General features: G+C 41.2%; 1 protein-coding gene across 1 annotated transcript in view; it reads right to left on the bottom strand.

The window, feature by feature from the left end:
• The window catches only part of FBN2 (fibrillin 2), a 140301-nt gene that overhangs the window by 7655 nt on the left and 104812 nt on the right, over positions 1-27834 (bottom strand). Inside the window, exons 38-61 of the mRNA XM_035099625.2 lie at positions 26341-26409; positions 24535-24660; positions 23105-23230; positions 21473-21625; positions 20544-20612; positions 19473-19598; positions 18278-18403; positions 17641-17766; positions 17239-17355; positions 15702-15830; positions 14819-14938; positions 13778-13903; positions 11502-11654; positions 10699-10764; positions 9065-9190; positions 8823-8942; positions 8516-8638; positions 6952-7083; positions 6085-6210; positions 4772-4978; positions 3729-3854; positions 3076-3198; positions 1316-1432; positions 530-658 (exon numbers count right to left, since the gene is read on the bottom strand). Of these exons, the coding sequence (XP_034955516.2) occupies positions 530-658; positions 1316-1432; positions 3076-3198; positions 3729-3854; positions 4772-4978; positions 6085-6210; positions 6952-7083; positions 8516-8638; positions 8823-8942; positions 9065-9190; positions 10699-10764; positions 11502-11654; positions 13778-13903; positions 14819-14938; positions 15702-15830; positions 17239-17355; positions 17641-17766; positions 18278-18403; positions 19473-19598; positions 20544-20612; positions 21473-21625; positions 23105-23230; positions 24535-24660; positions 26341-26409 (2961 nt within the window). The remainder of the gene's footprint in view (positions 1-529; positions 659-1315; positions 1433-3075; positions 3199-3728; positions 3855-4771; positions 4979-6084; positions 6211-6951; positions 7084-8515; positions 8639-8822; positions 8943-9064; positions 9191-10698; positions 10765-11501; positions 11655-13777; positions 13904-14818; positions 14939-15701; positions 15831-17238; positions 17356-17640; positions 17767-18277; positions 18404-19472; positions 19599-20543; positions 20613-21472; positions 21626-23104; positions 23231-24534; positions 24661-26340; positions 26410-27834) is intronic.

Genomic DNA, 27834 nt, shown 5'->3' with positions numbered 1-27834 from the left:
CAGTCCCAGATACTTGATTATACTAAATCTTCCGCTTGTGCTTGTACAGAAGTTAACTGAAAAGCGCCAATAACTGAAAGCATTTAACTCAGGTTCTTTGGATCCAACCCAGAATTTGAGATCTGGTGCATACATCTAATAGTGAAGTTTAATCATTACTGAAAACACGGCAGTGGGAAACGTATGCATAGATATCACAGTGATGGCTTTAAAATACTTGCTTCAAAATATTGCTTTAAAATGTTTGCTTAGAAATATTCACCCAGCTACTTAGAACTAATAGAGCAAAAGATATAACTAATGGAATACTCTATGCTGCGCCTGCTATCTCATTAGACTCAACTAGCTGCCTAAGCTAAGGCATTCGGATTCTGAATGTCTGTTGCAATAGTGTCTCATAATAAACCTATCAATGCTCTTATGAATTTCCAGTATAAGCTCAGTAGGTAATATTATGTAAATAGGACTATGCTCTTACACCTTCTGCAAATATATCATCTACAAATAACTTCTGATGTTCAGATTTTACCATCACAGTTTAATCCAGTTGAGTCTAGAGAGAAACCTCTCTGGCATTCACAGGCAAAACTTCCAGGAGTATTCTGACAGATTCCTTTTGATCCACAAAGTGAAGGCTGTGATCCACATTCATTTTTATCTAAAAAGATATTCATTCTTATGAATCAGATTGTAAAAAGAGATCTAATACAAATATAGATGTATATGGCAATGGATATATACATGCTTGAAACTTGCACATTTCTATACCTATCAACATAGCACATGATGTTGACTAGGGGTTCAGAATATGATAAGATTGTGGGAATTATTTGCACCCACAGTGCTACTGCCAGATGCAAACTAAATAGGGGGTTCTCTTTTGAAAAATTTCATTCCACATCATTAACTTTGATTTAAATCAGCAAGATGTGTGCTAAAAGGCACACATCCATAAGAAGATTGTGGACATTTGATATGCCAATGAAAAATACTTTTTAATGTAGTTTTAAGCAACTGTAAGTCAGCTTTTAATGATGCTTTACTCCTTTGTCTCTGTGTGGTTACATTTACAATGTAATATTCAGCAACTGCATAAAAAATGCTCAGTGGCTGCTTTCATTTCTTCCAACATTTTTCTTTATCTACACCCCCCCCCCTTGAACTTATAAGTAGTGGTGACAAATATCTCTATACAGTTGTGGTTGTTTTTTTGTTTTTTTTTAAAAAATCTACACAAATCAGATTAAAAAATCAGGCAATTAACGTGACTTATTTGTTTTTATGAACGAAAATTCATTGTTTCAATTGATCTTACCAATACAAGCTGTATGATGTTGTGTGAAACCGGGTGGACATTTACATGTGAACCCTCCCAAGGTATTGACACAAAGGAACTGACAGTTGTGCTGCTTAGTTTGACATTCATCAAGATCTAAAAGTGAAAAAAGGTAAAATGTATTATGTTTAAAATGAAAGCAGAATAGTTGTTTACTAACAAACTATCTATATCACAGGGAAATTATTATTTCCTCTTATTTCAATAGATCAGCCACAAGGCTCTTTTACATGCTTACCCCATGCTTGGCTTGAACGGTTGAAGTATAATTCTATAATTAAGAACCAAAGCAGAGCAGGCTGCCTTTACCCAACTTGTCAAGACCCTACCTCTGTTTTAGTCACTATCAGATACGCCTGGACAGTTTTGTGCCTCTGTTCCTTCTAGGGAGCACTGCCCAAGCCTTCTCTGCCTGCAGCAGAAGCATGTAAAGCAGGCATCCCCAAACTTCGGCCCTCCAGATGTTTTGGCCTACAACTCCCATGATTCCTAGCTACCAGGACCAGTGGTCAGGGAAGATGGGAGTTGTAGTCCAAAACATCTGGAGGGCCGAAGTTTGGGGGTGCCTGATGTAAAGGCTCTTGCAATATACAATTGAACATACTGGGCCAAACTACACCTTTTTTATACAAAAAACAAGCAAAAGCCTTGGTCTAGCAGGCCACTTGTATTGAAAAGGAAAAAGCAGCAGTGGGAAATGTACTCCCAGTCCAGATTGGGACCCCACACCCAATTCGCTGCCAAAAATTCAAGTACAGTGGTACCTCGCAAGACAAATGCCTCATGCAACGAAAAACTCACAAGACTAAAGCATTTTGCGTTGCGCGAGGGAATCGCAAGACAAGGTTTTCTATGACCGCTGCTTCGTCTTGCGAAGCGCGGCCTTAGAAAGACAAAGTGGCTGTGGGCGGCAACAAAAGGGGAAACAGCTGTAGCACAGGAAGAAGGCAAAGGAAGATCAGCTGTCAGCGCGGGAAGCTGTTAGCTGATCTTCTTTGCCTTCTTGCCGCGCTACAGCTGTCAGCGTGAGCCAAAGTGAAGCTCGGGGAAGGCAGGCAGGCAGGCGACAACAGCCCCGGAGCCAAAGCTCAGCGGGCACTGCTTGCCACCTGCCTGCCTTCCCCGCCAGTCCCCCGAGCCGAAGCGCAGCTCGGGGGATTGTGGGCGGCAGCGGGGCTTCCTCAGGGAAGGCAGGCAGGCGGCAGGCAGTGCCCGCTGTGCTTCGGCTCTGGGGCTGCTTGCCGCCTGCCTGCCTTCCCCGCCAGTCCCTTGAGCTGAAGTGCAGCTCGGGGGACTGGCGGTGGCAGCAGGGCTTCCTTGGGGAAGGCAGGCAGGCGGAAAGCAGCCCCGGAGCTGAAGCGCAGCGGACGCTTCTTGCCGCCTGCCTGCCTGCCTTCCCCGAGGAAGCGCCGCTGCCAGTCCCCCGAGCAAAGGACTGGCGGCGGCAGCAGGGCTTCCTCGGGGAAGGCAGGCAGGCGGCAAGCAGCGCCCGCTGCGCTTCAGCTCTGGGGCTGCTTTCCGCCTGCCTGCCTTCCCCGAGGAAGCCCCGCTGCCACTGCCATTCCCCCGGAGCCCATAGGAACACATTTGCAAGACGCGATTTGCAAGACGCGATTTGCAAGACGAATTTTTCGCAAAACGAATCAACCCGTGGAATGAATTAAATTCGTCTTGCAAGGTTCCTTACACAAAAAGGAATGAACGAATAAAAGCAACCCATCAGAGACTCAGCCACTAACCTCTACAGGTTTTTCCATCTTCTTGCAGGATATAGCCACGTGGGCAAGAACACTGGTAACTTCCTTCACTGTTCTTGCAGATAAAGTTGCATGGTTTGGGAGACTGGGAGCATTCATCAAGATCTAAGTAGGATAATGAACTATTAGTAATGCAGTTTCTTGCTGGAAATATTATCTAAAGACACAAAGAAATGACTATTCCCCCCTCATAGGGGAAATATTGAAAAGAAAAACAGGTGTGTGCTAAGAGCTATTTGGTGTAAATATGGGATACACATTCAGTCACCAAATGCACAAAATGGGTGAATCTTTCTCCTAACATCCGTAATATTACTATATTTCAGGATAGCGCCAATATGACCTCTGCTTCCTTTCCTAAACCCCAGATATGGGACTGATATGGAGTGGGATTGGTCTGCTTAGACGGCGATAGCAACCCCTGCGTCACACACTTGCAGCTTTTTTGTAATCCAGTTGTTACTGTTCCACAGTTTACAGGAGGAAATTGGCACTTAGGGCTGTGTGGCCAGAAGTGTCCCCATTTTGTACTGCAAAGTGTTCATTCACTTATGTAATGGAGCAACAAGGAAGGCTACAAGGCTGTTTTAAAGTCAACCAAAAAGAATGAATTTGAAGTCGGTGGTAAAACTTACCCACACAAGAAGTACCACTAATATCAGTGGTGTAGCCAACTTTACAAAAGCATCTGAAAGAGCCCATGGTATTGATACATTGACCATGCCTACATAGACTTGGCATGACTTTACACTCATCAATATCTGTGGAATAACAGGAAATATTTCAAAAATAACATTTCTTACTGTAGCATAAGCAACTAAGGATGCAATCTTGATGTGGAGCATAGTCTAATTGCCTCATTCTGCACACTACTGGCAGGGGGAAAGGAGGCTGGACAAACAGTATTTCATGGCAATAAACAGAGGAGTGTAGACTCTTTTAAAAAAAAAAACTCCAAGCCCAGTTTAACCCCCCCCCAATTGTCTCCCTTAGAAGGATAAACCCAAGCCACTCTATTATGCTTGGAATGTCCCCTCAGAAACTATAAAACTGCACCTTTCTTTGCTTAGGAATGTATTACACAATTTTTCAAACAAATTATTTATCTTTCGACAATACCTTATTGTCAAATTCTGAGTTTACTTTCATTGCGTTAAGTACGGTAGAATGTGTAGGCTTGTCACACAAATACCAAACCATTTGCCTAGCTACTTAACAGAATTCATATCTCCCCAGCATAAATTGGAATGAATAAAATTTGAAAACTACAATAGTATATGATAGGTGGCCCATTTTGCATGTCACATTAAACCATAGTTAAAATAAACTATGAGTAGCATGCCAGCAGGGCACATTGCAGAAATTGCAGGCACTCTACTCCCTCGACTGCTCCTTATTGTCCGAAAGTGGGGTAGTCGTTTGTGTCCCTCAGACAAAAGAAACTAGATATTCATTCGGAGTGTTCTGCTAAGAGAAACGTCTGCGCAGTTGTGTTTAATTTACAACACCATCAACATACACACAAAATCAATGAATTTTTGGTTTGTAGAAAGCTTTTTGTCTGTTATTTTTAACTTTAGTGTTAGCTATCTACTCCTGTTTGAGAATAAAATACTTCTCAGCAAATTAGGAAAAATCAAATAAGACCCATTTATCAAACTTATCTATCAAACAGTACCTCGTCCATCTGTGGTGTACCCGGGACCATGTGGGCAAAGTTTCTTGTACTGAGTTGTTCCTGGGAGTGGGCAAACCTCACACTGATTGCCCCAGCCTCTGCCTCCATCACAACAGCACTCTGATTTTGTGACAAGGTTCCGGCTGCTAGAAGCCATCTGGCACATTGTCTGCAAGACTTCAGCAAAGCAGAAGCCTTCACGGTTATCTGTGAAGTGAATGTGAAGTAGCAACATGTGGATTAGAACAAGGTGCACTTCCTTGTTTAGCAATGGTTCTAATAGTGGCTTAATGTTTAGCACAATCAGCTTTTATTTGCATTAATACAACATTTACATATATTTCTAGAGTTGACATGAGGACTTCTGTTGTGATGGTAGTATAATAATAATAACAACAAATATCCCACAATTGTAATTTTTCCAGGTTAAATGCCTGGGAAGAAAAGGGTATCATGTTCTATGTAACCATTTTATCCAATTAGCCAGCAAGTCCTTTTCCAAATTATCATACTTCATCACAGAATACTACCTGAAAACAGACAAATCTATTTTATTAGAATTATAAACGGGTCCATTTTTTGTACCATAATGTGGTTTTTCAATACATAATTTTAAATACCACTCACAAAATACTATTTCATTTTAATACTACATACATGCCCATAAGTTCTGTAAGCCAAAATCCAAATACTGGTATACTTTTAGTAGTTACAATACACTGATGTTTACCTTCCTTGTTTTTATGCATTTTATTCATGTAAAGTAAGATTACAATGGCGTTTATTTACCAAATTTGTAAGCAAAACGTGTAAGGTAGATATGTTGGAATCTAAATGTTAATTATGAAATTTAATAGCTTTATCACCATCAAAGATAATTCTCTCAGAAAACTATGGGCATGCTATATTAATCTGTGTCCTGAGCTCTATCTCTTAGCAATATAATGGGAAAAATCCAGTCTGTATCCTGAACAAGTGAGCAATGTATACAGTAAAGCTCTTGCAAAAGTACACCTCTCTGTTGACATATGACAGGATAGCTTGACAGTAGGGCAATCCTGAAAATGGAACATTGCATGCATGAAAGTCTCCAGCTTTCCTAATTTAATTAATTTTCTCTCAAACCACCTGTCTGGTATTTTTTTATTTTTTAGCAAACAGAGGAGGATAATCTTTTCATTTCCCTTCCTTGTAGATAAGACAGATACAAAAGATTTTGTTTCAGTCAACTACCACTTATATCCAAACTGGCAAAGATTTCTTAAATACTCCCTTCATTTGAACAGAAAATAATGGACTGTAGGTTTACTTGCCAATGCATTCAGTTCCAGATGAACTTGACTGGAAACCTTCATTGCATTCACACCTGTAACTTCCAATAATGTTGACACAGTGGCCATTTTCACAGATACCTGGCTTGGTGCGGCATTCATTTTCATCTTTATCACAAATACAGAAACAAAAAATAATTAATGTACAGAATCACAATGCCAGTTAAATGATACCAATATAATCAACAACTTAAGATCTCTCAGTTGGGTTTCCTGTTCCCTCTTCTCTAAGGAATATGCTAATTGAGGCTGGAGAAGGACAATAATAATTTGAGGCAGAGAGTGTTGCTAGAAATAAGTCTGAGATCTAGGAGCCTGATTTACTCTCTGTAATAATCCAATGCTATGGTGCTGAGGGTTCTCCTAGAAAACTGATAGGAAGTAAGAAACATCAGAATTAATGCTGTAAACTCCCAGCTTATGCTCAGCATATATTAGGGATAGGGGAGAAATTCAGTTCAGTTCACAATTTAACGGAAACCTACCTAATTCGTACTTCCCAAAGCAATATGCCAACTGAAATGCAGCTGTCCTTCAAAATTCACACTTCTCTCAATTTTGTGAAGCTTACCAACCAAAAAATGAGCACACATTAGAAGTGTGCATCAAATCCATAGGTTAGTGAAAGGAACATACAAAAAAACCTAATATCAGGGACACTGCTTGAATAAATGTGTACGTTAGGAAACACTGCATACAAATATTGTGTCTATTATGTGCACTAACAATAGATCAGAAAAAGTCATAATATACATTAACTTTTATTCATAACAGTCACTGGGTAATACAGGAATACTGAGTTAAATAGGCTCAAGTTTTTTTCTTGAAGCACCCTATCTTAATACCTACCCATGCAACCTTCTCCATCTGGTCTGCGGGTCATTCCAGGAGGGCAGATGCACATGAAAGTTCCTATCAGATTTTTGCACATCATACCTCTTGATTCACAGTCGTGTAGACCTTCTGCGCATTCATCAAGATCTTTAAAAAATAAAGGAATGTATATGTTTAGGACATCAATCTACTATTTGTTCCGGGGACAATATTCTGTCAGTAGACTCCTATACATATGCACCCCAAAGTAAACAGCATAGAGTATAAGGGGACTTAGGTGAGTATACTGTCTTGCACAGATGGGGAAGGGTCACTTTCTCTGAAATGTCCATTCCATGCACAGGGCCAGCTAGACATACGAAACAAGGAGTCTCAAAATGTGGATGAGCCAGTCATGTTGGGAAGAGGGGTTCAATTTGTTAAGCACCGGGGAACAGTTTAGGGTAATTTTTGGAACAAGTCATGCCTATACAAAAGGGACTGACTCCACTTGAACCAGAATGCAAACCAGATAGTGGGGAGCTTAAAATAAAAGAAGAGCAGAGCACCTTCAAAAGGAAAAAGGAAAAAGAGCTGAAGAGTTTCCAGCTGATGATAAATCATCCCTAAGGGATGAGGGTGAAAATGTTCATGATTGCCCAAACAGGAAAGAGGTAGGAAGTACCATTTGTACCTACCTGAAAAGTAGATTTGCATGTCCAGTGTAGCATCACTGAGTTGGGCTTATTTGTGCCTCTAGTGGACAAAGGAAGGAGTAGGTTTTTCAGGACATAGGCTAGCCCCTCCTCAGTTTTGCATATTCGCTGAGAATGAACTGGCCAGAACTGAAACTCAGAACAGTGTTAACCTACTCCCTACAACAAACAAACAGCAAAGTCCAGTTGGGCAAGCAGAGGTGGCAATCGGTGTCACAGGGCATAGAAGGGTGTGGCCCCAGTGATGCTAACTGGACAAGGAAATCTACCCCTCAGGTAGGTATAACAGTACTATTTCACTTGCCAGTGTAGAATTGCTAGGTTGGGACGTCAAGGCTTCTGACATCCTGGCTGTTACCAATCCCTGTCGTGATCCGCTGCTGCATCCAACCAGTGAAATAATAATAATAAAAAAGATCTCTGGACGTAAAAGCCCTGGGCAAGCCACCATTTCTCCCTCTTCCAAAGTCAGTCACAGTGGAGGAGGAGGAGGAGATTTGACAATACACACATGCATGTTTCTAGGATAGAGAAGATGAGAATTAAGAGGTTAAAGACTGATGTGAGAAACTCTGAACTAGGATGAAGAAGTGAGAGGGACCAAAGGGAACATGACTGCTTTGTGGAGGCAGGAGCAAAAAACTGAGGAGGGGCAGGCCTATTTCCTGAAAAAACTATTCCTGCTTTTGTCCACTAGAGGTGCAAGCAAGCCCAACAAAACTGGCAAGTGAAATTAAGGCAATGAAGGCACAGAGGGGTACAAAGTAATTCAAAGTGGCCAAAGCACTGAAGGGTGCTTTCTTCTTGTCTTTGTTAAGTAAAATGTAAGTGATACATTTTGAAATAAAAAATATCTTTTTTTAAAAAAAAACCCACATCCATACCTTTACACATTTTTTGGTCCTCTCTTAATTCATAGCCCACTGGACAGGTGCATTCATAGAAACCATATGTGTTTATGCAGCGGAAAGCACACAGCAACGGGTTTTGTACGCATTCATTTATGTCTAAACAAACAGAAACAACACCAGTGTTATCCAGTCCTTAAAAACCTCCTTCCAAAAATAAAAAAACAAACAAGCCACTCTTTCTTATTTTTAATCCCCTTTGGCAGTAAAGGGAATCAGATAAAGATTCAAAGCAGGTTAGTTGCCCAAATGTAGTCAGAAGATAAAACAAATTATAATTTACCTTCGCAGTTCATCATTGGCCCAGGTTCAAACCCGTCAAGGCAATTACATTCAAAGCTACCAATAACATTGGAACACGTGCCATTTCCACATGGATTACCAATTGAACATTCATCGGTATCTAGGGTATAACAAGTAAAACAATCTTTTGAAAACTGGGATGCAGGTCAAGTTCATGAAGCTTTAAAGATTACAACGCATGAAACAAACAGATTTTACATATAGCTTTGAATCGGCACACACCTACACAACGCACTCCGGTGTAATCTAGCTTGTATCCCAAAGGGCATTCACAACGGAAGGATCCATCTGTGTTTATGCAGTGACCGTTGGAACAAATGCCTGGGCTCTCAAGGCATTCGTTGACATCTAGAAACAAGAAAGTAGCATCAAATCATTTGTACTGTTCTGTTATCCATCTCGGGATTCCTTTAGTATAACAGATACACATTTTATTGGACAGTAATAGAATTCCCTTTACCCTCCCAAAGAGGAATAAATGAATAAAAAGGAAACAATTATTTCTTATGCCAAAAACGTGGAGAAAATAAATGAATTAAAAAGCATTGTTATTAAGGACATTTGCTTTGCTTCTCTGATTAACAATTCGTTCCCAGTGGAGATCTGCCAGACACCCTCTCTCCCTGTCTTTAGACAGTTGCTTAAAATGTTTTAAACTTCCAATGGTTTATATTTTGTGATTTGTTGCTGTAAAAAAATGATTTGGTCTTTTTTATTTTTTTTAAGGAAAAACTTGATACACAAAAAATTGAACTGCTGCCCATTTGGTGTTTTAGTGCTGTTGTTTTTAGTACAATAGTGAACGTTTTAGGTGGGTCCGATAAGTGCGCAAATGCCCACACGTGCATTGTGTCAAACCTGGAAGTGACCTGAAAACATCACAAAAAGGGGCGGAACAAGGCAGGGGCGGAATGGCATGTTTGCAGGCTTTTTCAACGGTGTTTCAAATATATGCAATTTCATTTAAACCCATGGTGCCTTGGAACATAACCCCTGGAGTTGCATGTATTGTAGTGTTCTGCTTTGTTTCAAATTTCTATTTGATAGTATTTTAATTTGTCGTAAGTCACTTTGGTTGTTCTAAACCAGTGGTGGCCAAACTTGGGCCCTCCGGCTGTTTTGGGACTACAACTCCCATCATCCCTAGCTAACAGAACCAGCGGTCAGGGGTGATGGGAATTGAGGTTCCAAAAAACTTCTCTAAACAGAAGAACTGGATAGAAATTACCGTATTGGCCTGAATATAAGCCTCACTCCCCCCCCCCTTCTGACCGTGAAAAGTTAAAATTGTGGCTTATATTCGCAACCTTACGGTATGCAGCCAGAAGCGCGGGGCAAACAGCACCAGGAGCACGGAAAAGCGGTGCCCGCCCCGTGCGTAGTTCCCCATCTTCTCCCCCAAGGCCAGGAAGGGAGAAAACGAGGAAGGGGAAAGGCTGCTGGCAATGATGTGTGCGTGCCCCGCTGCCGCCACCGCCCAGAATGCAGCCAGGAGCAGTGAGGAATGGAGTGGCTTATATTTGGGTATTTTTCCCTCCCCACCCTTCTAATTTTAAAGGTGCGGCTTATATTCAGGCCAATACTGTATAGTGATTATAGTGCATAGAGTATAAATCCTGTGAGCTGCATCTGCTATCCTAGGCCTATACTAACTTCTGCTGCCATGTGACCATTCACCAATAAGAGAAAGTAAGGACGTTTTCTGGAGGAAGATTTATGTCATCTCCCCCTAATCAGGAATATTATTCGTATCTGAAAAAGCAACACAACTTTCTTTCTAAAAGCCAGAGAATGCTGTAGTATAATTCATTAAAGAGCTAAATAGTTTTAAAGTGATATCAAAGTAAAACCAATACCTTCTCGTGTATCATCAATCCCAGGTATAGTCCCATGACCAAATGGACACAAATCCTGGAAGGCAACTGCACAAGAACATTTTTTGGAACATCAGCACCACATAGGGAATAAAAATGGCAATGATTATACAGCTGGCTATGGCCAATTAAAGCAATAACAGGCACACATATATGCTTTTCACAAGTGCTACAAAAGAAGGCCCCCCCCTATTTTTCTTCCATATCCGAATACAGTACTGCGTAATAAGTGCCACATTCATAAAGTAATCGGCAACTGTAGCTGTAATCAATATTCAGTTTTTAATCTAAGCCAATAGCAAAACCCAAAAGACACCGATTGCTTTACTGGATTTTAACCCATGTTTAGCCAGCTCCAGTTTCCTGTGATGATATTGGTTCCATATACGCCATACATTTAAAACACATCTCCCCCTTGCCCCAAAGATCCAGTTATTTTATTGCTCATTGTATAGTAATTCAATGTTAGTCGATAGAAACCACTTACTTAGAGTAGCTCCATTGAACTATTGGAAATTGGATCAAGGATCTGGTTTGACAAGTAAAGGCTCTATATGCCAGTTGTTTTTTTACTACTGCCTCTCATCCCGTCACGGAGCTCATCCCGTCACGGAGATTTGAACCGCCGACCTTCTGATCAGCAAGCCCAAGAGGCTTAGTGGTTTAGACCACAGCGCCACCCACATCCCTGTTGCAACACTTAGCACGATTATTTCCAATACTGTTATTCAAATGTATGATGATTTATTGCACAGTCCTAAAGCCAGCACATGTTTTTTCTTTACCTTTTTCTTCCTTAGGACAAAGTTCACAGGGATCACCCCATCCTTCTCCTGGCATCTTGCTGCAGCAGCACTTTGCCTTTGTGGTGTTAAATGCTTTCGGCACGGAGCACTTGCCATTCTCAAAGTTAGTGAAGCAGAAGCTTTGCCGTGTATCTAGGGGGGAAACAAAATGCCACGGTTTCACCTCTCACTTGCGTGGGAATTCCTGCCTGAACCTCTATCAGCAGGAGGCATTATTATTTTGTAATGCCTTTTCCATGCACTAAAGCCCTTTCAGTCTGCTTATACTAGGTGTGGGAAACCTCTGAGCAGGAGTTGCTGGAGAACATTTCAGGACCCACCCACCCACCCCTGAAAAATTACCTTTGTAGTGAAAATATTTCTATCAAAAAATGACATAGTTCACTCTCTTCCCCACCCACCCCCCATCATCCTTCAATCCCTCTCCATCTACCCACCCCATAATGTCTTTTAATACTCAGTTGTATCTCCTTCAAGTATTATTTGACAAAGCCACTTCCGCCTTGAAGAGGAGGTGGGGTTGCGGGCATGGCTGGTTCCATGAGCTGATGGAACTCTTATGAGGGGCTGGGTGGTAAGACCCTGAGCAATAGGTGGGATTGCCGCCCGCGCTGCCTGCAGGCTGGCCAATCCGGCCGGCCTGGAGATGTGTCCTGCAATTCTTAAGCATGGGCGCGGACAGGAATCCCTCTCTTTGCTCACCAGCTGCATCGGTTTTCCTCGTTGGTTTGCTGTTTTTGCTTTGGTTCTTTGTTCTCTCCCCCCCCCCCCCGGCTTCTTTTGTTTGGTTACCCTTAGCGTTCGGGATTGCTGAGGCTAGGCGGGAGCACGGCGTCGCTACCCCTCAGTGGGGAACCCCATGCCTGCAACCTTCCCCCCCCCCCAACTTTGCCTGGCCACTTGGCAGGGCAGTCGGTTTTTAGGGCTTTGCTTCAGTGCATTCCTTTACTCCTGCTGCTCACTGTGGAACCGTAGGAACCAGCCAGGGAAACAGCTGAGAGGCGCGTTGGAGCTGCGACCCCCCCAGTGAACCAGCTGTGAGGCAGTGCACAGTGCAGGAAGCCCCGTTCTGCCTTGTCGCTTTAGCAAGGAGCATCGCCAGGTCGGAATCTCAGGTTTTGGGTGTGCATGTGTGTTGAGCTTGAGTGTTTTGCCCTCTCACACATGTGCTAAGTCAGCCAGTGGATCTTTGTACAGCCAGCTTTCATCCAAGACATTTAAAGCATGGCGTCCAGAAGCCTCAGTGTAGTATTTTGTTTGTTGTTGAATTAATCTCAGTCTAATATTACAGGTGGCTGTTTTAAAGTCATAGGGCTCTTGTCCATTTGGATGGATTGGGCAATTTGCTCCCTAAAAAAAGTTCAACAAATTAGGGTTGTCTGTAAAAAAAGGGGGGGGAGAGTTCCTGCACCTTTTTTTCTAGAAAAAAAGCACTGGTGTTAGGCAAGGCAAGCCTTCAAATCCATTTTTGCCTGGTCTGGGCTTAGCATGGATTTGTGATTGCATTACATTAAATATTCATACTGCTTTTAAAATTGTATTTGTATTTCTTTTATTGCTGCAACTGGGCCCACAGCAACTGGTCTAGCCAAAGTTTGTCTTTGTGTTGTGTTTTAAATTTCAAGCATTGCATGTTCATCTTTGCATGCGTTAATGATTGTATTTTCTTTTTATTATCATATTAGCCATCCTGATTTTTTTTTTAAGTGTAAAGGTGAGGTAAGGTAAAGGGACCCCTGACCATTAGGTCCAGTTGTGACTGACTCTGGGGTTGCGCGCTCATCTCGCATTATTGGCCGAGGGAGCCGGCGTATAGCTTCCAGGTCATGTGGCCAGCATGACAAAGCCGCTTCTGGCAAACCAGAGCAGCACATGGAAACGCCGTTTACCTTCCCGCTGTAGCGGTTCCTATTTATCTACTTGCATTTTGACGTGCTTTCGAACTGCTAGGTTGGCAGGAGCTGGGACCAAGCAACGGGAGCTCACCCCGTCACAGGGATTTGAACCGCCGACCTTCTGATCAGCAAGCCCTAGGCTCAGTGGTTTAACCACAGCGCCACCTGGGTCCCAGGACCTGGATTGGCCAGCCTGCAGGCAGCGCGGGCGGCAATCCCACCTGGGTCCACCTGGGTCCCAGAACTCCTTTAAATAAACATGAGATGACCCAACTTAGGCAAATGATTGTTTGCTGAATGGCCCTCCTTTCTGAATATTTGAGCTGACTGTTAACGGCCTGCTACAACCACTGTGCTTACCAAAACATCTCCTGCCGTTATCAGATATCACAAAGCCTGTAGGACAGATGCACTGGAATCCTCCTGGCGTATTAGTACAGGATCCAAAGAGACAGATGTTGGGATCCTCATTGCATTCATCAATGTCTGAAAAAAAATCATTTATTTATTTATTTCATACAATTTATACACAACTTGATTGTAAATAAATAATTTTTTAAAGATGGTTAAAACGAAAATGTGATTACAACATTAATCTAAAATGGTATTCATTAGTCATCTTGTGTATTTTCCAGAGCTCTGGTAGGAAATAGTGCATTAGGCATAATTGATTTTTAAATGAGCAAACCAGTTCGTCCTGTTTTAAAACAGCAATTGCTTTATAAAGTCTACTCCAAGGCTGTGTCAGTATATTTGGTTATTCCCACCCCCACCCCCCGCAACAATTTGGGGAAAGGCAGAAAGAAATTGCCCATAAAAAAGAAAGTGAGTATGAGAACTTGTGAAACATTTGAGGGGTGGGGCAGGGGTTTGTCTATTCCTGTTCCATTATAACGTAGTTGGGGGCTGTTTGCATCCTATCTTCCTTACCCTTAACCATGTGCTGTAACCAAGAATTAACCGCTCCCTCTGCCGGTAAAGTGAGATGAGCGCCACAACCCCAGAGTTGTTCGTGACTAGACTTAACTGTCAGGGGTCCTTTACTTTTTTTTTTACAACTCACGCTTAAAGGGAAAGAGAGTCTTTCTATAAGTATAAGTCCAAATTCAGAAAACACACTAAACCTGCCTTTGACTCAACTGCTGCATCATGCCATGCTAAGACGACTGCGAAGAAACACAGTGGTTGCCATCTCCTCGCCAAAACCCCACACATTTTCACTAAGACATTATTTATCTTAGTGTTATGTGCTAATCTAGCAGGTGTCTTGCACATGATATTCACTGCAGCCCCCAGATGCTATGTTATGAAAGGTTTTTTTTAAAAAAAAAAAGACTTGGATTACTTTACTGTGTTAGTACTGAAGTTCAAAATAAAATAAAATAAAAAATGCAACATTACCAATGCAGCTTTCGCTTTTTACTTCATATCCCGGTGGGCAAATGCACCTAAAAGATCCTTCCAAGTTTTGACATGTACCAGGGAAACATGAGCCAGCAAGCACCACACACTCGTTAATATCTCAAAAGAATAGGAAAAAAATATGTTAGAGATTCTAGAAGGATTACCTACAGTCTAAATATGCAATAAGAGAGAAAAATTTAGATCAAGATCATTGATCCTCCTTCCCACACTTTTGTCTGTCCTTTGTTATGTTAAGTAACACTGCTCCCATCTGTAAATAGCTATTAATTATTATTGTTATTGTTATACATAGATAATAATAAAATTTATATACCACCCTTCACCCAAAGATCACAGAGCGGTTTACAATATAAAAACACAAAAATACATAACAAACGGAAACAATAGCACTCCTCGTCCCTAGCTCTTGCTGATGGGGAAAAGTTCCTACCCACCCCTTTGCAATGAATTCTGCTGTTCAGTTAAGCATACAAGAGCCACATAAGGCCAATGTATCAACCAAAATTGGTAGAAGAACAGAGATTTCCTGAGAAGAGGGAAAGGCTCTGTCTTACTTGTCTGGTATAGGATTGTGTTTCAGCTGCAGTTCACAGCTATCCATAAATACCTGCCGGAAGTGTTTTCGTTGGGCTTCTTTAACTTATTTAGCTTTTTTTAAATTGAAAGACACTAGGATATATGTGACTGAAAGACACTGTAACATATGATTGTGCAAATGTAAATAAAGCAGCACAATTGTATGTTTATGCAAAAGTAAGTCACACTGTATTCAATGGGATGTAATCCCAGATAAGTGTGCACAGGGTTGCTGTTCTATCAATGCACATTGACACTAGGTAGTTGTTGCTTTCATACATACCAATACAGTTCTTGCCATCTGGAGTAAGTTCATAACCTTCATGACATAAACATTTGAAAGAACCAATTTCATTGAAACACCTCCCATTTCTGCACACCTGCCCAAAGAAGGAACTGCATTCATCAATATCTAAATGGTTAACAAAAAGCAACAAAATGGTTAACAAAACAAGGGCAACAAAAAGCATTAATTCTATCATGCAATAACTGCAAGCTACAACTCTGCTTTGGAACATGTTTTTAAAAGAAAAGCCTGACTAGCTTTTCAGGTACCTTTTAAATTAAATAACGTTCTAAAGAATTGCCTGAAGTAGCTGATATTACAGTTTGAAGTCTGGTTTATTCTGTTATATTTTACTCCAAGAAGACCAATTTATCCTAAATAGAACCCAATAAGGCAGGCGTGTATGTACAAAATGTTTTTTTTTTAATGATCCCATTGAGATCCCAAGATGAAATTTTGGAGGTAGCTCTTAGAAATATTAAATAATCAATACAATTTTTTTGAATTTTTAAATTATATTAATTTTAATCACTTTTTAAAGGTTTCAATTTTGTAACTTAAATTTAAATTTTAAAGTAAACCCATCATGTGACATATCATATTAAAGCCCATGAAGTTCTGGTATTTTTAGTTTTTACGTATCTCAGTTCTGGGCTGAGCTTTTATGTTTATTGTGTAGTCCAGCAAAGCCGAAATTGCCATTTTTAAAAAAAATCTCAAACGCTCTTAGCACCTCATAATGGGATGAGATAAAAAATTAAAATTTTAGATTCAAACTGAGTTTTGATCATTCAACAAGCGTACAAAATATAAAGAAAATTGGATGACACAATTTTAAAAAGTTGGATCACTTGATATGGAATGACCCACTAGCAGTCTTTTCCCACCCAGTGTAATTTTCTGCCACCACAAGCAGCTATAGTGCTGCTGTGGGTGGCCCAGTTAGTAGAAACTGCCGTTCCACACCAACATCATATCCCTAGGATGATGCTATGTGACAACATAGTGTCATTCCAAGGAAAGATAGGAAGGGGCACCAAGAGCAACTCTGCTGCCACTTGCAGCAGAAGCAACTACATTTTGAAAGAAAGAAAGAAAGAAAGAAAGAAAGAAAGAAAGAAAGAAAGGGGAAAAGCCACTGCTGTCACTTCTTTCCCAGGGGATCGCCTTCCCTTACAACTGAAAACTGTGCGATCCCTATCCCAAATTCTCAAAGTTCATCCCCTGCTGACCATTCTGAAACCCTCCTTTTCAATGGAAAAGATGACTTCTGGCTCATATGTAATTCTCTCTTCCCAAAGTTGTGGTCCTGATCTAGTTGGTGGTTCCTGCAGCTACTTGAAAGATCAAAAAAGGTGTTTGAAGCTGAAATAGTATAATACTTCCCCCCCCAAAAAAATTCTTTCCACAACAGAGTATAGACCTTAAATAGATTTGTCTGTTAAAATGCAGAAATTTTCATGTTTTTATTTGAACTTCTTGCACCATCCCTCTTCCTAAATGAAAAAGTGTAGTTTTCTTTTGATTCTCTTACCCATACAGTCATTATTATGTGTAAGCTCAAATCCTGGATAACATAGACAATTATATGAGCCAACCGTGTTTTTACATGTTCCATTTCCACAAGGATGTCTTTCACATTCATCAACATCTGCAGAGAGAAGGCATTAATACAAAGGAATTATTATTTGTAGAATCATCTCAGGAAACTTTAACCACTGGCTTATTTTTCCCCTCCCCTTTTTATATTTCAAAGTTTCACAATGATATAACAAATGCAATTACAACATTTGTCTGACAACACATAGCTTATATTCATTTGAAATAAATACATAACAGTATCAACCCAACCATTGCTCACTAAAACGTCAATTAATTAAGGTGTTCTAGATTTTCTAATTTGCGTTTTTACATGGATAACATTCTCTCAACATACCCATACACATAGTTTGGTCATGGGATGCCTTAAAGCCATTTTGACAGATGCAGTGGTAACTTCCCTCTTTATCGACACATGTGCCATGGCTACATACATTAGGAATTTCCTGGCATTCATTGCGATCTATAACAAAAATACACAAAACCCGTGGTATACATTATTGATTTGTGGTTTTGTTATTGCTCATCCATTACTCACGTTTTACAATCTGCTGATTACTGAAGGTGAACTTAAAATGTCGATTTTATAAAGTAAGTCATAGCACAAAAAGCCTACTATTTGTCTGTTCGTGTTAAGTCAGCTACTGCTAGACATGACAAGAAAGTTAGGGAAGCAACATAATTGTTTTCTTTTCCAGACGTTGCCATTTATGAATATAAGTGTGGGGGCAAAAACCACAAAATACAAATTCAGAACAGGAAAACTGCCAATATTCTAGAGCAGCCATCTGGCCCTCCAGATGTTTGGGGACTACAACTCCCATCATCCCTAGCTAACAGGACCAGTGGTAAGGGATGATGGGAGTTGTAGTCCCAAAACAGCTGGAGGGCCAAGTTTGGTCATGCCTTTTCTAGAGGGAATATCCATATAAAATAAGACTTAAGCAAAATAGTGAACACAAGTTATTTCTTACCAACACAGGCACCATTGGGTGAAAGTTTGAAACCTGCAGCACATTCGCAGCGGTAACTACCAGGGCTGTTAATACAATCTGCATTTCGTTGACAGAGATTGTCACCGTTGCTGCATTCATCAATATCTGCAACATCAATAATTCTTAGTCAAATGTCGGTATAGGTGTCCTTCATCTCTTTAAGGCATTCAGATACTTTTTGTGCTCTACATTGCAATGGGCGTAATTCAGCTAATGTTAAACCACTTTCAAATCCCACTTACTTCAATTAGAGAATTTTCAACACAATCTTAACATACCAACTGAAATCAATGGAACTTAAATGTGCTTATATCCCTTATCTTTGTGTTCATCCCTCTACATTATTGAAGACACCTTTGTTCAACATCCTCTAAGGAAGAGGAAAGAAAGGATTCCTGCCAAAGAGGTAGAAGAAGACTGACAAAAACTAAAAATTAGAGGAGGAACCCAAGCACACTCGTGTATCCCACAACTATACCACTCCAGAACATTTTTCATCATAGCATTTAACAAATTCTACTGTTGCAAACAGCAGGAATGTGGCACATTGTACACACAGAGCAAATGCTTTGAGTAATGTTCCTGCCTCCCTTTCTCTAAGAAATCTGCCAGGAAGATAAATACAATCCTGTGAGACCAGACAATACATGGATTTAAAGAGAAATACTTATATTCATGGAAGGAAGGGCAACTAATGATCATGTTCAAACACTTAATGGAATTACTGATAAGAGTTTCAAAACCTAGGTCAGGAATCAACTGATGCACAGCTTTATTTTTTTCAAAGACTTCTACACCTTTTCATTAGTCACTATTTTTCTATTATTTTCTAATAATTAAAAATAACTGCTGCTTTGTTTTGAAGAGATATCCACATGACTCTAATTTACTGGAGCAGATCACAGACAGTTGCATAGTAGACATGTGCATGGTATGTTAGCTTGCATTTCCTCTCTGCTGGTCCACACAGCCAGGTTAGGCCATTGTGTCAGTCAGTCAGTACAATCAGTTCCTCTTGATCATGAGCCTGATTTGGAGGCAGGTGTGATTTCTAGGTGTATTCCCGCCTCCCAACCCCCCCCCACTTATGAGCTGCAGTAAAGTAGGAGCGGAGACCGTTGCTGAAAAGGTTCATGCCATGAGGATAAACCATAGACAATACGATTTACATCACCTTCACAGACCAAGAGCAGATCATTGTAGCTGAATCCTGTTGGGCATTCACAGCGGAAGCTGCCAATCTGGTTAATGCAAACACCATTTGCACAAATCCCTGGGATCTCTTTACATTCATCAATATCTAAAATAATAATAATCAATATTTATTAGTCAAATGCAATAGCAAGCCCTGCTTTTTCTCATAGTTTCTCTATGCATGAAATAAAGAAAATAACGTGGTAATAAATTTACCTAGAAATATAATACAGTAAATTGAATATAGCAATTTAATTTTAATCAATGGCCACAGTGATCCATGCGACGGTCACCTCCAGGCTTGATTATTGTAACTCGCTTTATGTGGGGCTGCCCTTGAAGCTCACCCAGAAACTTGGGTGCAGAATGCCATGGCAAGGCTCCTTATGGGGTCCCTGCCGAGGGACCACATTCATCCAGTGTTCTACCAGCTGCACTGGCTCCCGGTGGAGTACAGGATTAGATTTAAGGTGCTGGTTTTGACCTTTAAAGCCCTATGCGGCTTAGGACCCTCGTACCTACGGGACCGCCTCTCCCAGTATGCCCCACGGAGGACCTTAAGGTCCACAAATAACAACATTTTGGAGATCCCGAGCCATAAGGTGGTTAGACTGGTCTCAATTAGGGCCAGGGCTTTTTCAGTACTGGCCCCGACTTGGTGGAATGCTCTCTCACAGGAGATCAGGGCCCTGCGGGATTTGACATCTTTCCACAGGGCCAAGATGGAGCTGTTCTGCCTGACCTTTGGGCTGGACTTAGTCTGACCCCTATTTTTTCCTCCCTTAGGGTTTTGAATTGGGCTACTTTAAAATGAGGCTCCAGTTTTGACTGGGGAGGGCGGGGTATAAATAAAAATTTGTTGTTGTTGTTGTTGTTATAAAGGAAGAATCCATATAGGGGAACTTTATACATAAAAAGCTGAAAACGTCTCCCCTGTCATGTTAGTTTTCCACACATCTTATAAATAAAACAAAAGGGGGAGGCGGGGAAAGTCTCTAGTTCTCAGATTCATGCTGCATTCAATACTCTGAACATAGGTTTAAAAACTTACCAACAGCTTTTCCTGTGTGGATGTCAAATGTGAAGCCAGGAATATTTCCACATATTGACTTGAACTCAACTTAAAAGGAAAGAAAGTGGCGTGGAATCAAGGAGGCTGAATATAAAAGTAACTCATGGACAAACAATCCATTTACAAAAACAGTAATCCATTTTATTGAATAAGAGGATCCCCACACACAATGCAGCCATAAATACCTACATTATTTAGTCCAAGTTTTAGCTTTAATGTTGACAGAATTTAGAAACTGAAAGACAGTACTGACGAGGAAAACCCCCAATGTGGAATTATATAGCATTAGTAATTTTAATGTACAACTAATGGGCTTTGAGCTCTTCTCTCTTCCCATCTTGATTAGTGACAGGAAGGACACTGGCTTAGAACACTTCTGGGGAAGGAAAAACGTTCCTTTCAGTTCTTATTTCCTCTTTCCATACAGATCGAAGGAATACTGCACTGCTTTGTTTTCCTTTATGTCTCTATTGTTATCAAAGAGACAGAAGAACATATCTCTGTTATTGGGTTTTCGTAAGTTTTATCCTATGTGATAAACAGTTGCCTCTATCTTTCTTCCGGTGTTTTCTTTTAAGAAAACTTCTTTTAAGCAAACACTGAAAGAAATATACAGGTAACTGTTTATCACATGCACTTTCAACTAACTGAAAAAAGCGAGGAAACTGAAACTAATGAAACTAATATTTTTTATATCCCTGATAGCTACATTTATTCACGAGGTTGTTGGGAGGTATAACAGCTACTGAACATTGCGTTTGCTTAAATTGACTGCCAAGGAAAGAATTGAATAATATATTACTGTATTGGCTCTCTAGGAATATCTGTCCAGAAAGGGATGCATATAACTTAATATTAATTTGGGCTCAAGAGTCTATACAACATCCCCTGTTAAGCCTAGTTTTTACCTGTTCCTGGAGTTGGACATGGTTCACAAGGTTTGTTCCAGGCTTTCCCAACGTTATAGGTGCAGCAACACATCCTCTTGGTCACGTTGAAAGGGAGTTCATTGTCGCAAGCCGTTCCATTGTAGCTTCTATAGCAAAAGCTCTTTCTCATATCTGTACATGTAGAAATCTCATGCTTTCAAATGGGTATTTTAAAGTATTAAACATATAACAACTGGAACTTGAGCACCGACCTTCTCTTTTCCTATACATCTAGTTGCCACCTGTTTCAGCTGACTTTCCTCTTTTGGAACACAAAACAACTCCAGCTGGATCTATTCTCTGTGTTTTATTCAAGAGGATTGGGGCAGATGCTAGATCTTCCCAACCATGATGGGGTCATTGGGTCATTGGTTCATTTTTAGCTGGTTGCCATGAGGAAGCATTTTCAACCCCCCGGGAGTCGAGAAGCGGCTGCGACAGGCTGCAACCACCACCAACCCTGGGACTGGGTGAGCAGCCATTATAAGCATGCTTAATTGAAGTAGACATAATCAGGATTGAGTTATAAGATCCAGAAAGCATATTTAGTACACAATAAAAGTACAGTGGTGCCTCGCAAGATGAAAGTAATTTGTTCCGCAAGTCGCTTCGTCTTGCAGTAATTTAGTCTTGTGAAGCGCAGTTTGCCGCGCCAAAAAAAAAAAAGCCTAAAAACTTCGTCTTACAAAGCACGGCCATAGAAAATGTCATCTTGCGAAGCGCCGAAAACATCGCAAAACGCTTTCGTCTTGCGAGGTACCACTGTACGGTAACTTACACAGCTGTTCTATGGAATTGGGGGGTGGGGAGAATCTGTGGCAGACCTACCACCACTTCCCTTGTCCTGACGGCTTGATATATCTAGGGTGTGGAAGCCTTTTTCACCCCTCTTGTCTCTCTCCCTATTTATCTCCCATTGAAATCAATTAATGGGAAATTAACTATGCAAGCTCTAGAATCAGCATAGTTCTTGGCCTTTTTTGAGCACATGTCATGGGCTTTAGGTCCTGCGGATCCCAAGCTCTGCAAGGCACCCACACACCACCAGAACCTCACTAGGGATACATACCCACAGAACTTTCTACTGGTGGACCAGAGGCTTTACCAGAGGCATAGCTGCTGTTCTCCTTTCTGACCTCCTCTCCACTACGGTAGTAAACTGGCACATTCAGAGACTCCACAGCCATCTTCTGGCCAGATATAGGAATATAACCTCAAGCTATGACTTAAGCTATTTCAATAAACATGCACATTTCCACAAATATTAGTTTAACTGACTTTGACCAAGCCAGATATTCCTCCGAGCCATTCCAACACCAATGGGAGGCCTCACGTGAATGCTGTCCAGCTGTGAGCCTGGATTGTAGTTCCTATGTGCTACCGAGGAAGCTGCATAGGAAGAGCTAACAAAATAATAATAATAATAATGATAATGATAATTCCTTCCAGTAGCACCTTAGAGACCAACTAAGTTTGTCATTGATATGAGCATACCAATGACAAACTTAGTTGGTCTCTAAGGAGCTATTAAGTGTAAACTGGGCCTACATTTTAGGAACTCATCTGGTGTCAATATCCTGGTAGGAAGTGGAGATATAAAAGGTAACATACCCATACAGTTGTGGCCTCCGTTCACCTGCATGTATTCTGGAGGGCAAATGCAAGTGTAGTTCCCCAAGGTGTTGTAGCATGTCCCAGGACCGCAGACACCAGGATGTGCAACACACTCATCAATATCTGTGGGAGAGCAGGGAGACTCAATAAGCAATTAAGGTACAACAAACAAGTGCTCAATAAATAACAACATATAAGGCCAAACTGAATTGCCAAACAAGTATTTCTCATTTGTGGACAAAGAGGCTAGGTAAGAGTTAAACAATGAATCCGCCATCTTTGAATCCTGTGTTTGGGATTTTCCTCCTCTTTTGAAGGAGCTATAGGACTCTCAGTCTGCAGCAGGACTGCAGTGCATGGTAGGGGTTCACCCATCCCTTGTACAGTGGTACCTTGGTTCTTGAACTTAATCCGTTCCAGGAGTCTGTTTGACTACCAAAACCTTTCGAAAACTGAGGCGTGGTTTCCGATTGGCTGCAGGAGCTTCCTGCACTCAATCAGAAGCCGTGGAAGCCACCCTGGACATTCGGCTTCTGAAGAACATTCGCAAACTGGAACACTTATTTCCGGGTTTGCGGAGTTTGGGAGCCGATTTGTTCGACAACTAAGCTGTTCGGGAACCAAGGGACCACTGTACTGCTTTCCCACTGAAAAAAATCACCCACCTGAAGCTGTTACTGGACTATGAAAAGTTTTGTTACAACAAGTAACATTTGAGGCTGTAATTTGTCTATGAAGATGTTACTTGCAGCAAAAAGCAGATGCAGGGGCGAACAACATCTTGAGGAAGTATGTGGGACCCAGGTTATAGTCCTAACACCCATTAAAGTCATTACTTTAAAAAGAAAAATCAAAATGGCCTGCATTATCACATCAAGTTTGACCCTAAGTAGTTTCAATTAGAAAGTAGTGTGCATATTCATGATTACCACGGGAGACTGTCTAAATATAATGGATATAAAATAATAACTGAAAAACTTGATAACTGAATGTGTAAACAGGACCATAGCTAGGGGTGGTGAGGTGGGCCCCCCACCAGGTGCGCAGGCTGGGGGGGGGGCCTAAATCAGCTTAAAAATATGTCCATAAATATGTCTATAAATAAAAATATTGATTATTGCCTCATAAGTAAAGGTTTTAAATTGAGGGTGAATTGAATGGGTGGAGGTTGGAGGAGGGGCGGAAAGAAGAGCTAATTTGTCTGTGGCTAGGGGGCGCAATCTGGACGGTTCTGCCAGGGGCGCAAGATCACCTAGCTACGGCTCTGTGTGCAAATGTAACTTTCAAATCCTAAAAATCTACAACTTTAGATCTAGTACCTGCATTTCATCTGCATGCTTTCGGGTGCGGGGAGAAATGTTTGCAGGGAAGAATATTGTTTGAGAAGAAATGTGTGCTCCACTGTGAGAAAAGATAAGAATTGTTACCTTCACAGATACGAGTTTCTTCACTGAGGTAGTACCCATGGGGACATTCACACTGGAAGCTGCCAAATGTATTGATGCAGTTTCCACCTTGGCAGAGGCCAGGCAACTCTTGGCATTCATCAATGTCTGTGTTAAGAGAAAAAAGGCATGTTTTTTGGCTGATGAAAGACTATAGCAGACTACTTGCATAGATGGCTAGCAGAGAATGACTTTTGCCTGTTTTTGTTTATAAATCTGCTCATACTTCTGAAAAAAAGTATGAGCTAGCCAAAGTACATTTAACTCCCACTAACTGCAGTACGAAGGATCGCAATATAAATTAAAGTCTTCCAAAAAAAGTCAATGGGTCTTCAAATACTGTGCTCAACCATGACCAGGTTGCATCATATTTTATCACCTAGAAACATATGTCCATGTAATTATCACTTTTTGGTACATTGCATGCATGCTGAAAGCTTAAAAGATCAGCTGTGAAACAGTCTGAGTCATGCTTCCAATTAATTTTTGATAGGGTGTTAGTAGATACAACTAACAGACTCAGAATGAGCCAAATGAATAAGATTAAGGCAGCTGATAAAGGATCCCCACACATTACATTTTCCTTTTAGCAGTAAAGCTGCCAAAATCCAAAACAATTTAGGAACTGAAAGTTTATAAAGCAATTTGCAGATTGTTGGGAAGCTCTTAACAGATGGAAAAACTCAGGTGAACGTGAGGATCTGGATTGCTGCCATTAAGAAGTATCGGTTACAGGTAGGTAGCCGTGTTGGTCTGGATCGAAGTAAAATAAAAAAATTCCTTCAGTAGCACCTTAAAGACCAACTAAGTTTTTATTTTGGTATGAGCTTTCGTGTGCATGCACACTTCTTTAAGAAGTATGCCATTAAGATGATGTAACCCACAGGTGGCGCTGTGGGTTAAACCACAGAGCCTAGGGCTTGCTGATCAGAAGATCGGCGGTTCGAATCCCTGCAACGGGGTGAGCTCCCGTTGCTCAGTCCCAGCTCCTGCCAACCTAGCAGTTTGAAAGCATGTCAAAGTGCAAGTAGAAAAATAGGCACCGCTACAGCAGGAAGGTAAACGTTGTTTCCGTGTGCTGCTCTGGTTCGCCAGAAGCGGCTTTGTCATGCTGGCCACATGACCTGGAAGCTGTACGCTGGCTCCCTCGTGCCAATAACGCGAGATGAGCGCCGCAACCCCAGAGTCAGTCACGACTGGACCTAATGTTCAGGGGTCCCTTTACCTTTTATGTTTGAAATGGCCAGCACTTTAAAACAAAGCTGACAAAATACATACATTTTAGTTTCTTCTATGGAACTAACATAGATTTCACTACCTCCCCATTACAGACATATTACAAAACTTGACTCTTGTTTAAGCCATAAAAAGCTATAGTTATTATTTTAAAAGAATTAACTTCTTTAACTATGTTAATGACCAAAATCAAGACCCTGTAATAGCACTCCCTCAGCCTTCTCAGCGGAGAGGTCATGTTTAGTGATATGTTTGGACACTGAATGTGTAAGTTTATGTCTAAAGTCAATGGATACAATAAACACCATTATATATACTTCTGGATGATGATGATGATATTATTATTATTATTATTATTATTATTATTATTATTATTATTATTATTACTACTACTACTACTACCCCACCCAACTGACTGGGTTGCCCGGCAGCTTCCAATGTAATTAAAAACACAGTGAGACATTAAACAAAAGGATTTAATGGTTCTTGTTTTTGTATTTGTTTAAAAACCAATAAAAATTTGTTGTAGGTAGGTAGGAAGGAAGGACTTACCTTCTAGAATAATAGTAATAGGATTTGGTCTGAAACCTTCACCCCCTGGACAGAGAGTATTATATTCACCTACAGAGAAAAGAACACAAGCAAAAATTAAACAAAAGGTTGTGGGAAGATTAACACACAGATGGCTTCAGTTGTTGTTTTTCTTTTGCATAGTCTTGTTCACAGCTCACGAAATTTATCATCTTAATATGTGAACTGTGTTTTGACTGTCAAGGCCCCTATGCTTGACCCCACAGTAGTAATAATAATAATAATAATAATAATAATAATAATAATAATAATAATAATTTATTTATACCCCGCCCACCTGGGTGGGCCTCCCCAGCCACCCCGGGCAGCTTCCAAAAGAATATCAAAATACAATAGTCTATTAAACATTAAAAGCTTCCCTAAAAAGGGCTGCCTTCAGATGTCTTCTAAAAGTCTGTAAATCACAGTAAATCAGAGAGATTTATAATAACTGTCTGGAAAGCAGCACATACAGTGTAGTGTCTTTTCAGACTCTTACAATCCATACATACTTTATGTCCATGCATCTGTTTTCCCACCAAAGCTGTACTACACAATATGGAAAAAAAAACATTTTCAATGTATCCATACCATGTATCTGAGGTGAATACATTTGAAGGAAGATCATAATTACTAATAATTCTTTGGTGTCTTTTGCAGATGCTTTAGAACAGTAGTTGTTCTAAACTCCCACTAAGCACATGGGAAAAGACTTTATATTATATTATAGGGGGTGGAGGCGACAATAGCCAGGCAGTGGCTCTGGAGATTCACCCTCCCTACTCTCCCTTTGTTTAATGTTTCTTGTGTGCAGGTTAACTTTTTCTTCCTGTTTAACAGGCAGTCTTTGACTGGTTGCTGTTGAAGGACCAGGAAAAATTTTTTCCTGCATTGGCAGGTTTTGTCTTCCCCGTAGCAATTCGTCACAACTTTGGCGGTTATGGCCTTGGGTGGAATCCTTTAGTCTTTTCTTCCCTATATTGGGGGGGGCGTGAAGTGGTGATTCCAGGGTCCCCCTCTTAAAGGGGTTATATATATGGGCAGGGGCATCTTACCCATATAGGCTAGTGGCGCAGGGCGCCAAGTTCTGGAGGGCACCAGGGAAGAGGTGGAGGCTGGATGCGGTGCCTCACCGCCCTCTCCCAACTCCACCATGCCGCGACGAAGCACTGCCAGGCCCAGAACCTCTGTCTGCTGTGGCCACTGCGGCACGAAGCGGCCAACTGAGCCGGGAGATGCCGCGTCCAGCCTCTGCCTCTTCCCCGCTGGAGGAACTGCCCTTCAGCTGCTGCCCGCCTCATCCAGCTCCACCGGCAGCACCGTCCTCCCTAAAAAAGCTCTGGGAAATGGGGGCGCGGGGCGCCGGAGGGAGCTTTGCACCACGGCGCTGGATATGCTCAAAATGGCCCTTTATATGGGTGTCACTGGCCATACACTGAACGGTCGTCAGTGAACTACGCTGTGTGCGGGGATATG

The sequence above is a fragment of the Zootoca vivipara genome, chromosome 11, assembly GCF_963506605.1.
Source record: "Zootoca vivipara chromosome 11, rZooViv1.1, whole genome shotgun sequence".
NCBI classification, from domain to species: Eukaryota; Metazoa; Chordata; class Lepidosauria; order Squamata; family Lacertidae; genus Zootoca; species Zootoca vivipara.
The sequence above is the reverse complement of the archived record's forward strand: the minus strand, read 5'-3'. Positions and strand labels throughout refer to the sequence as shown.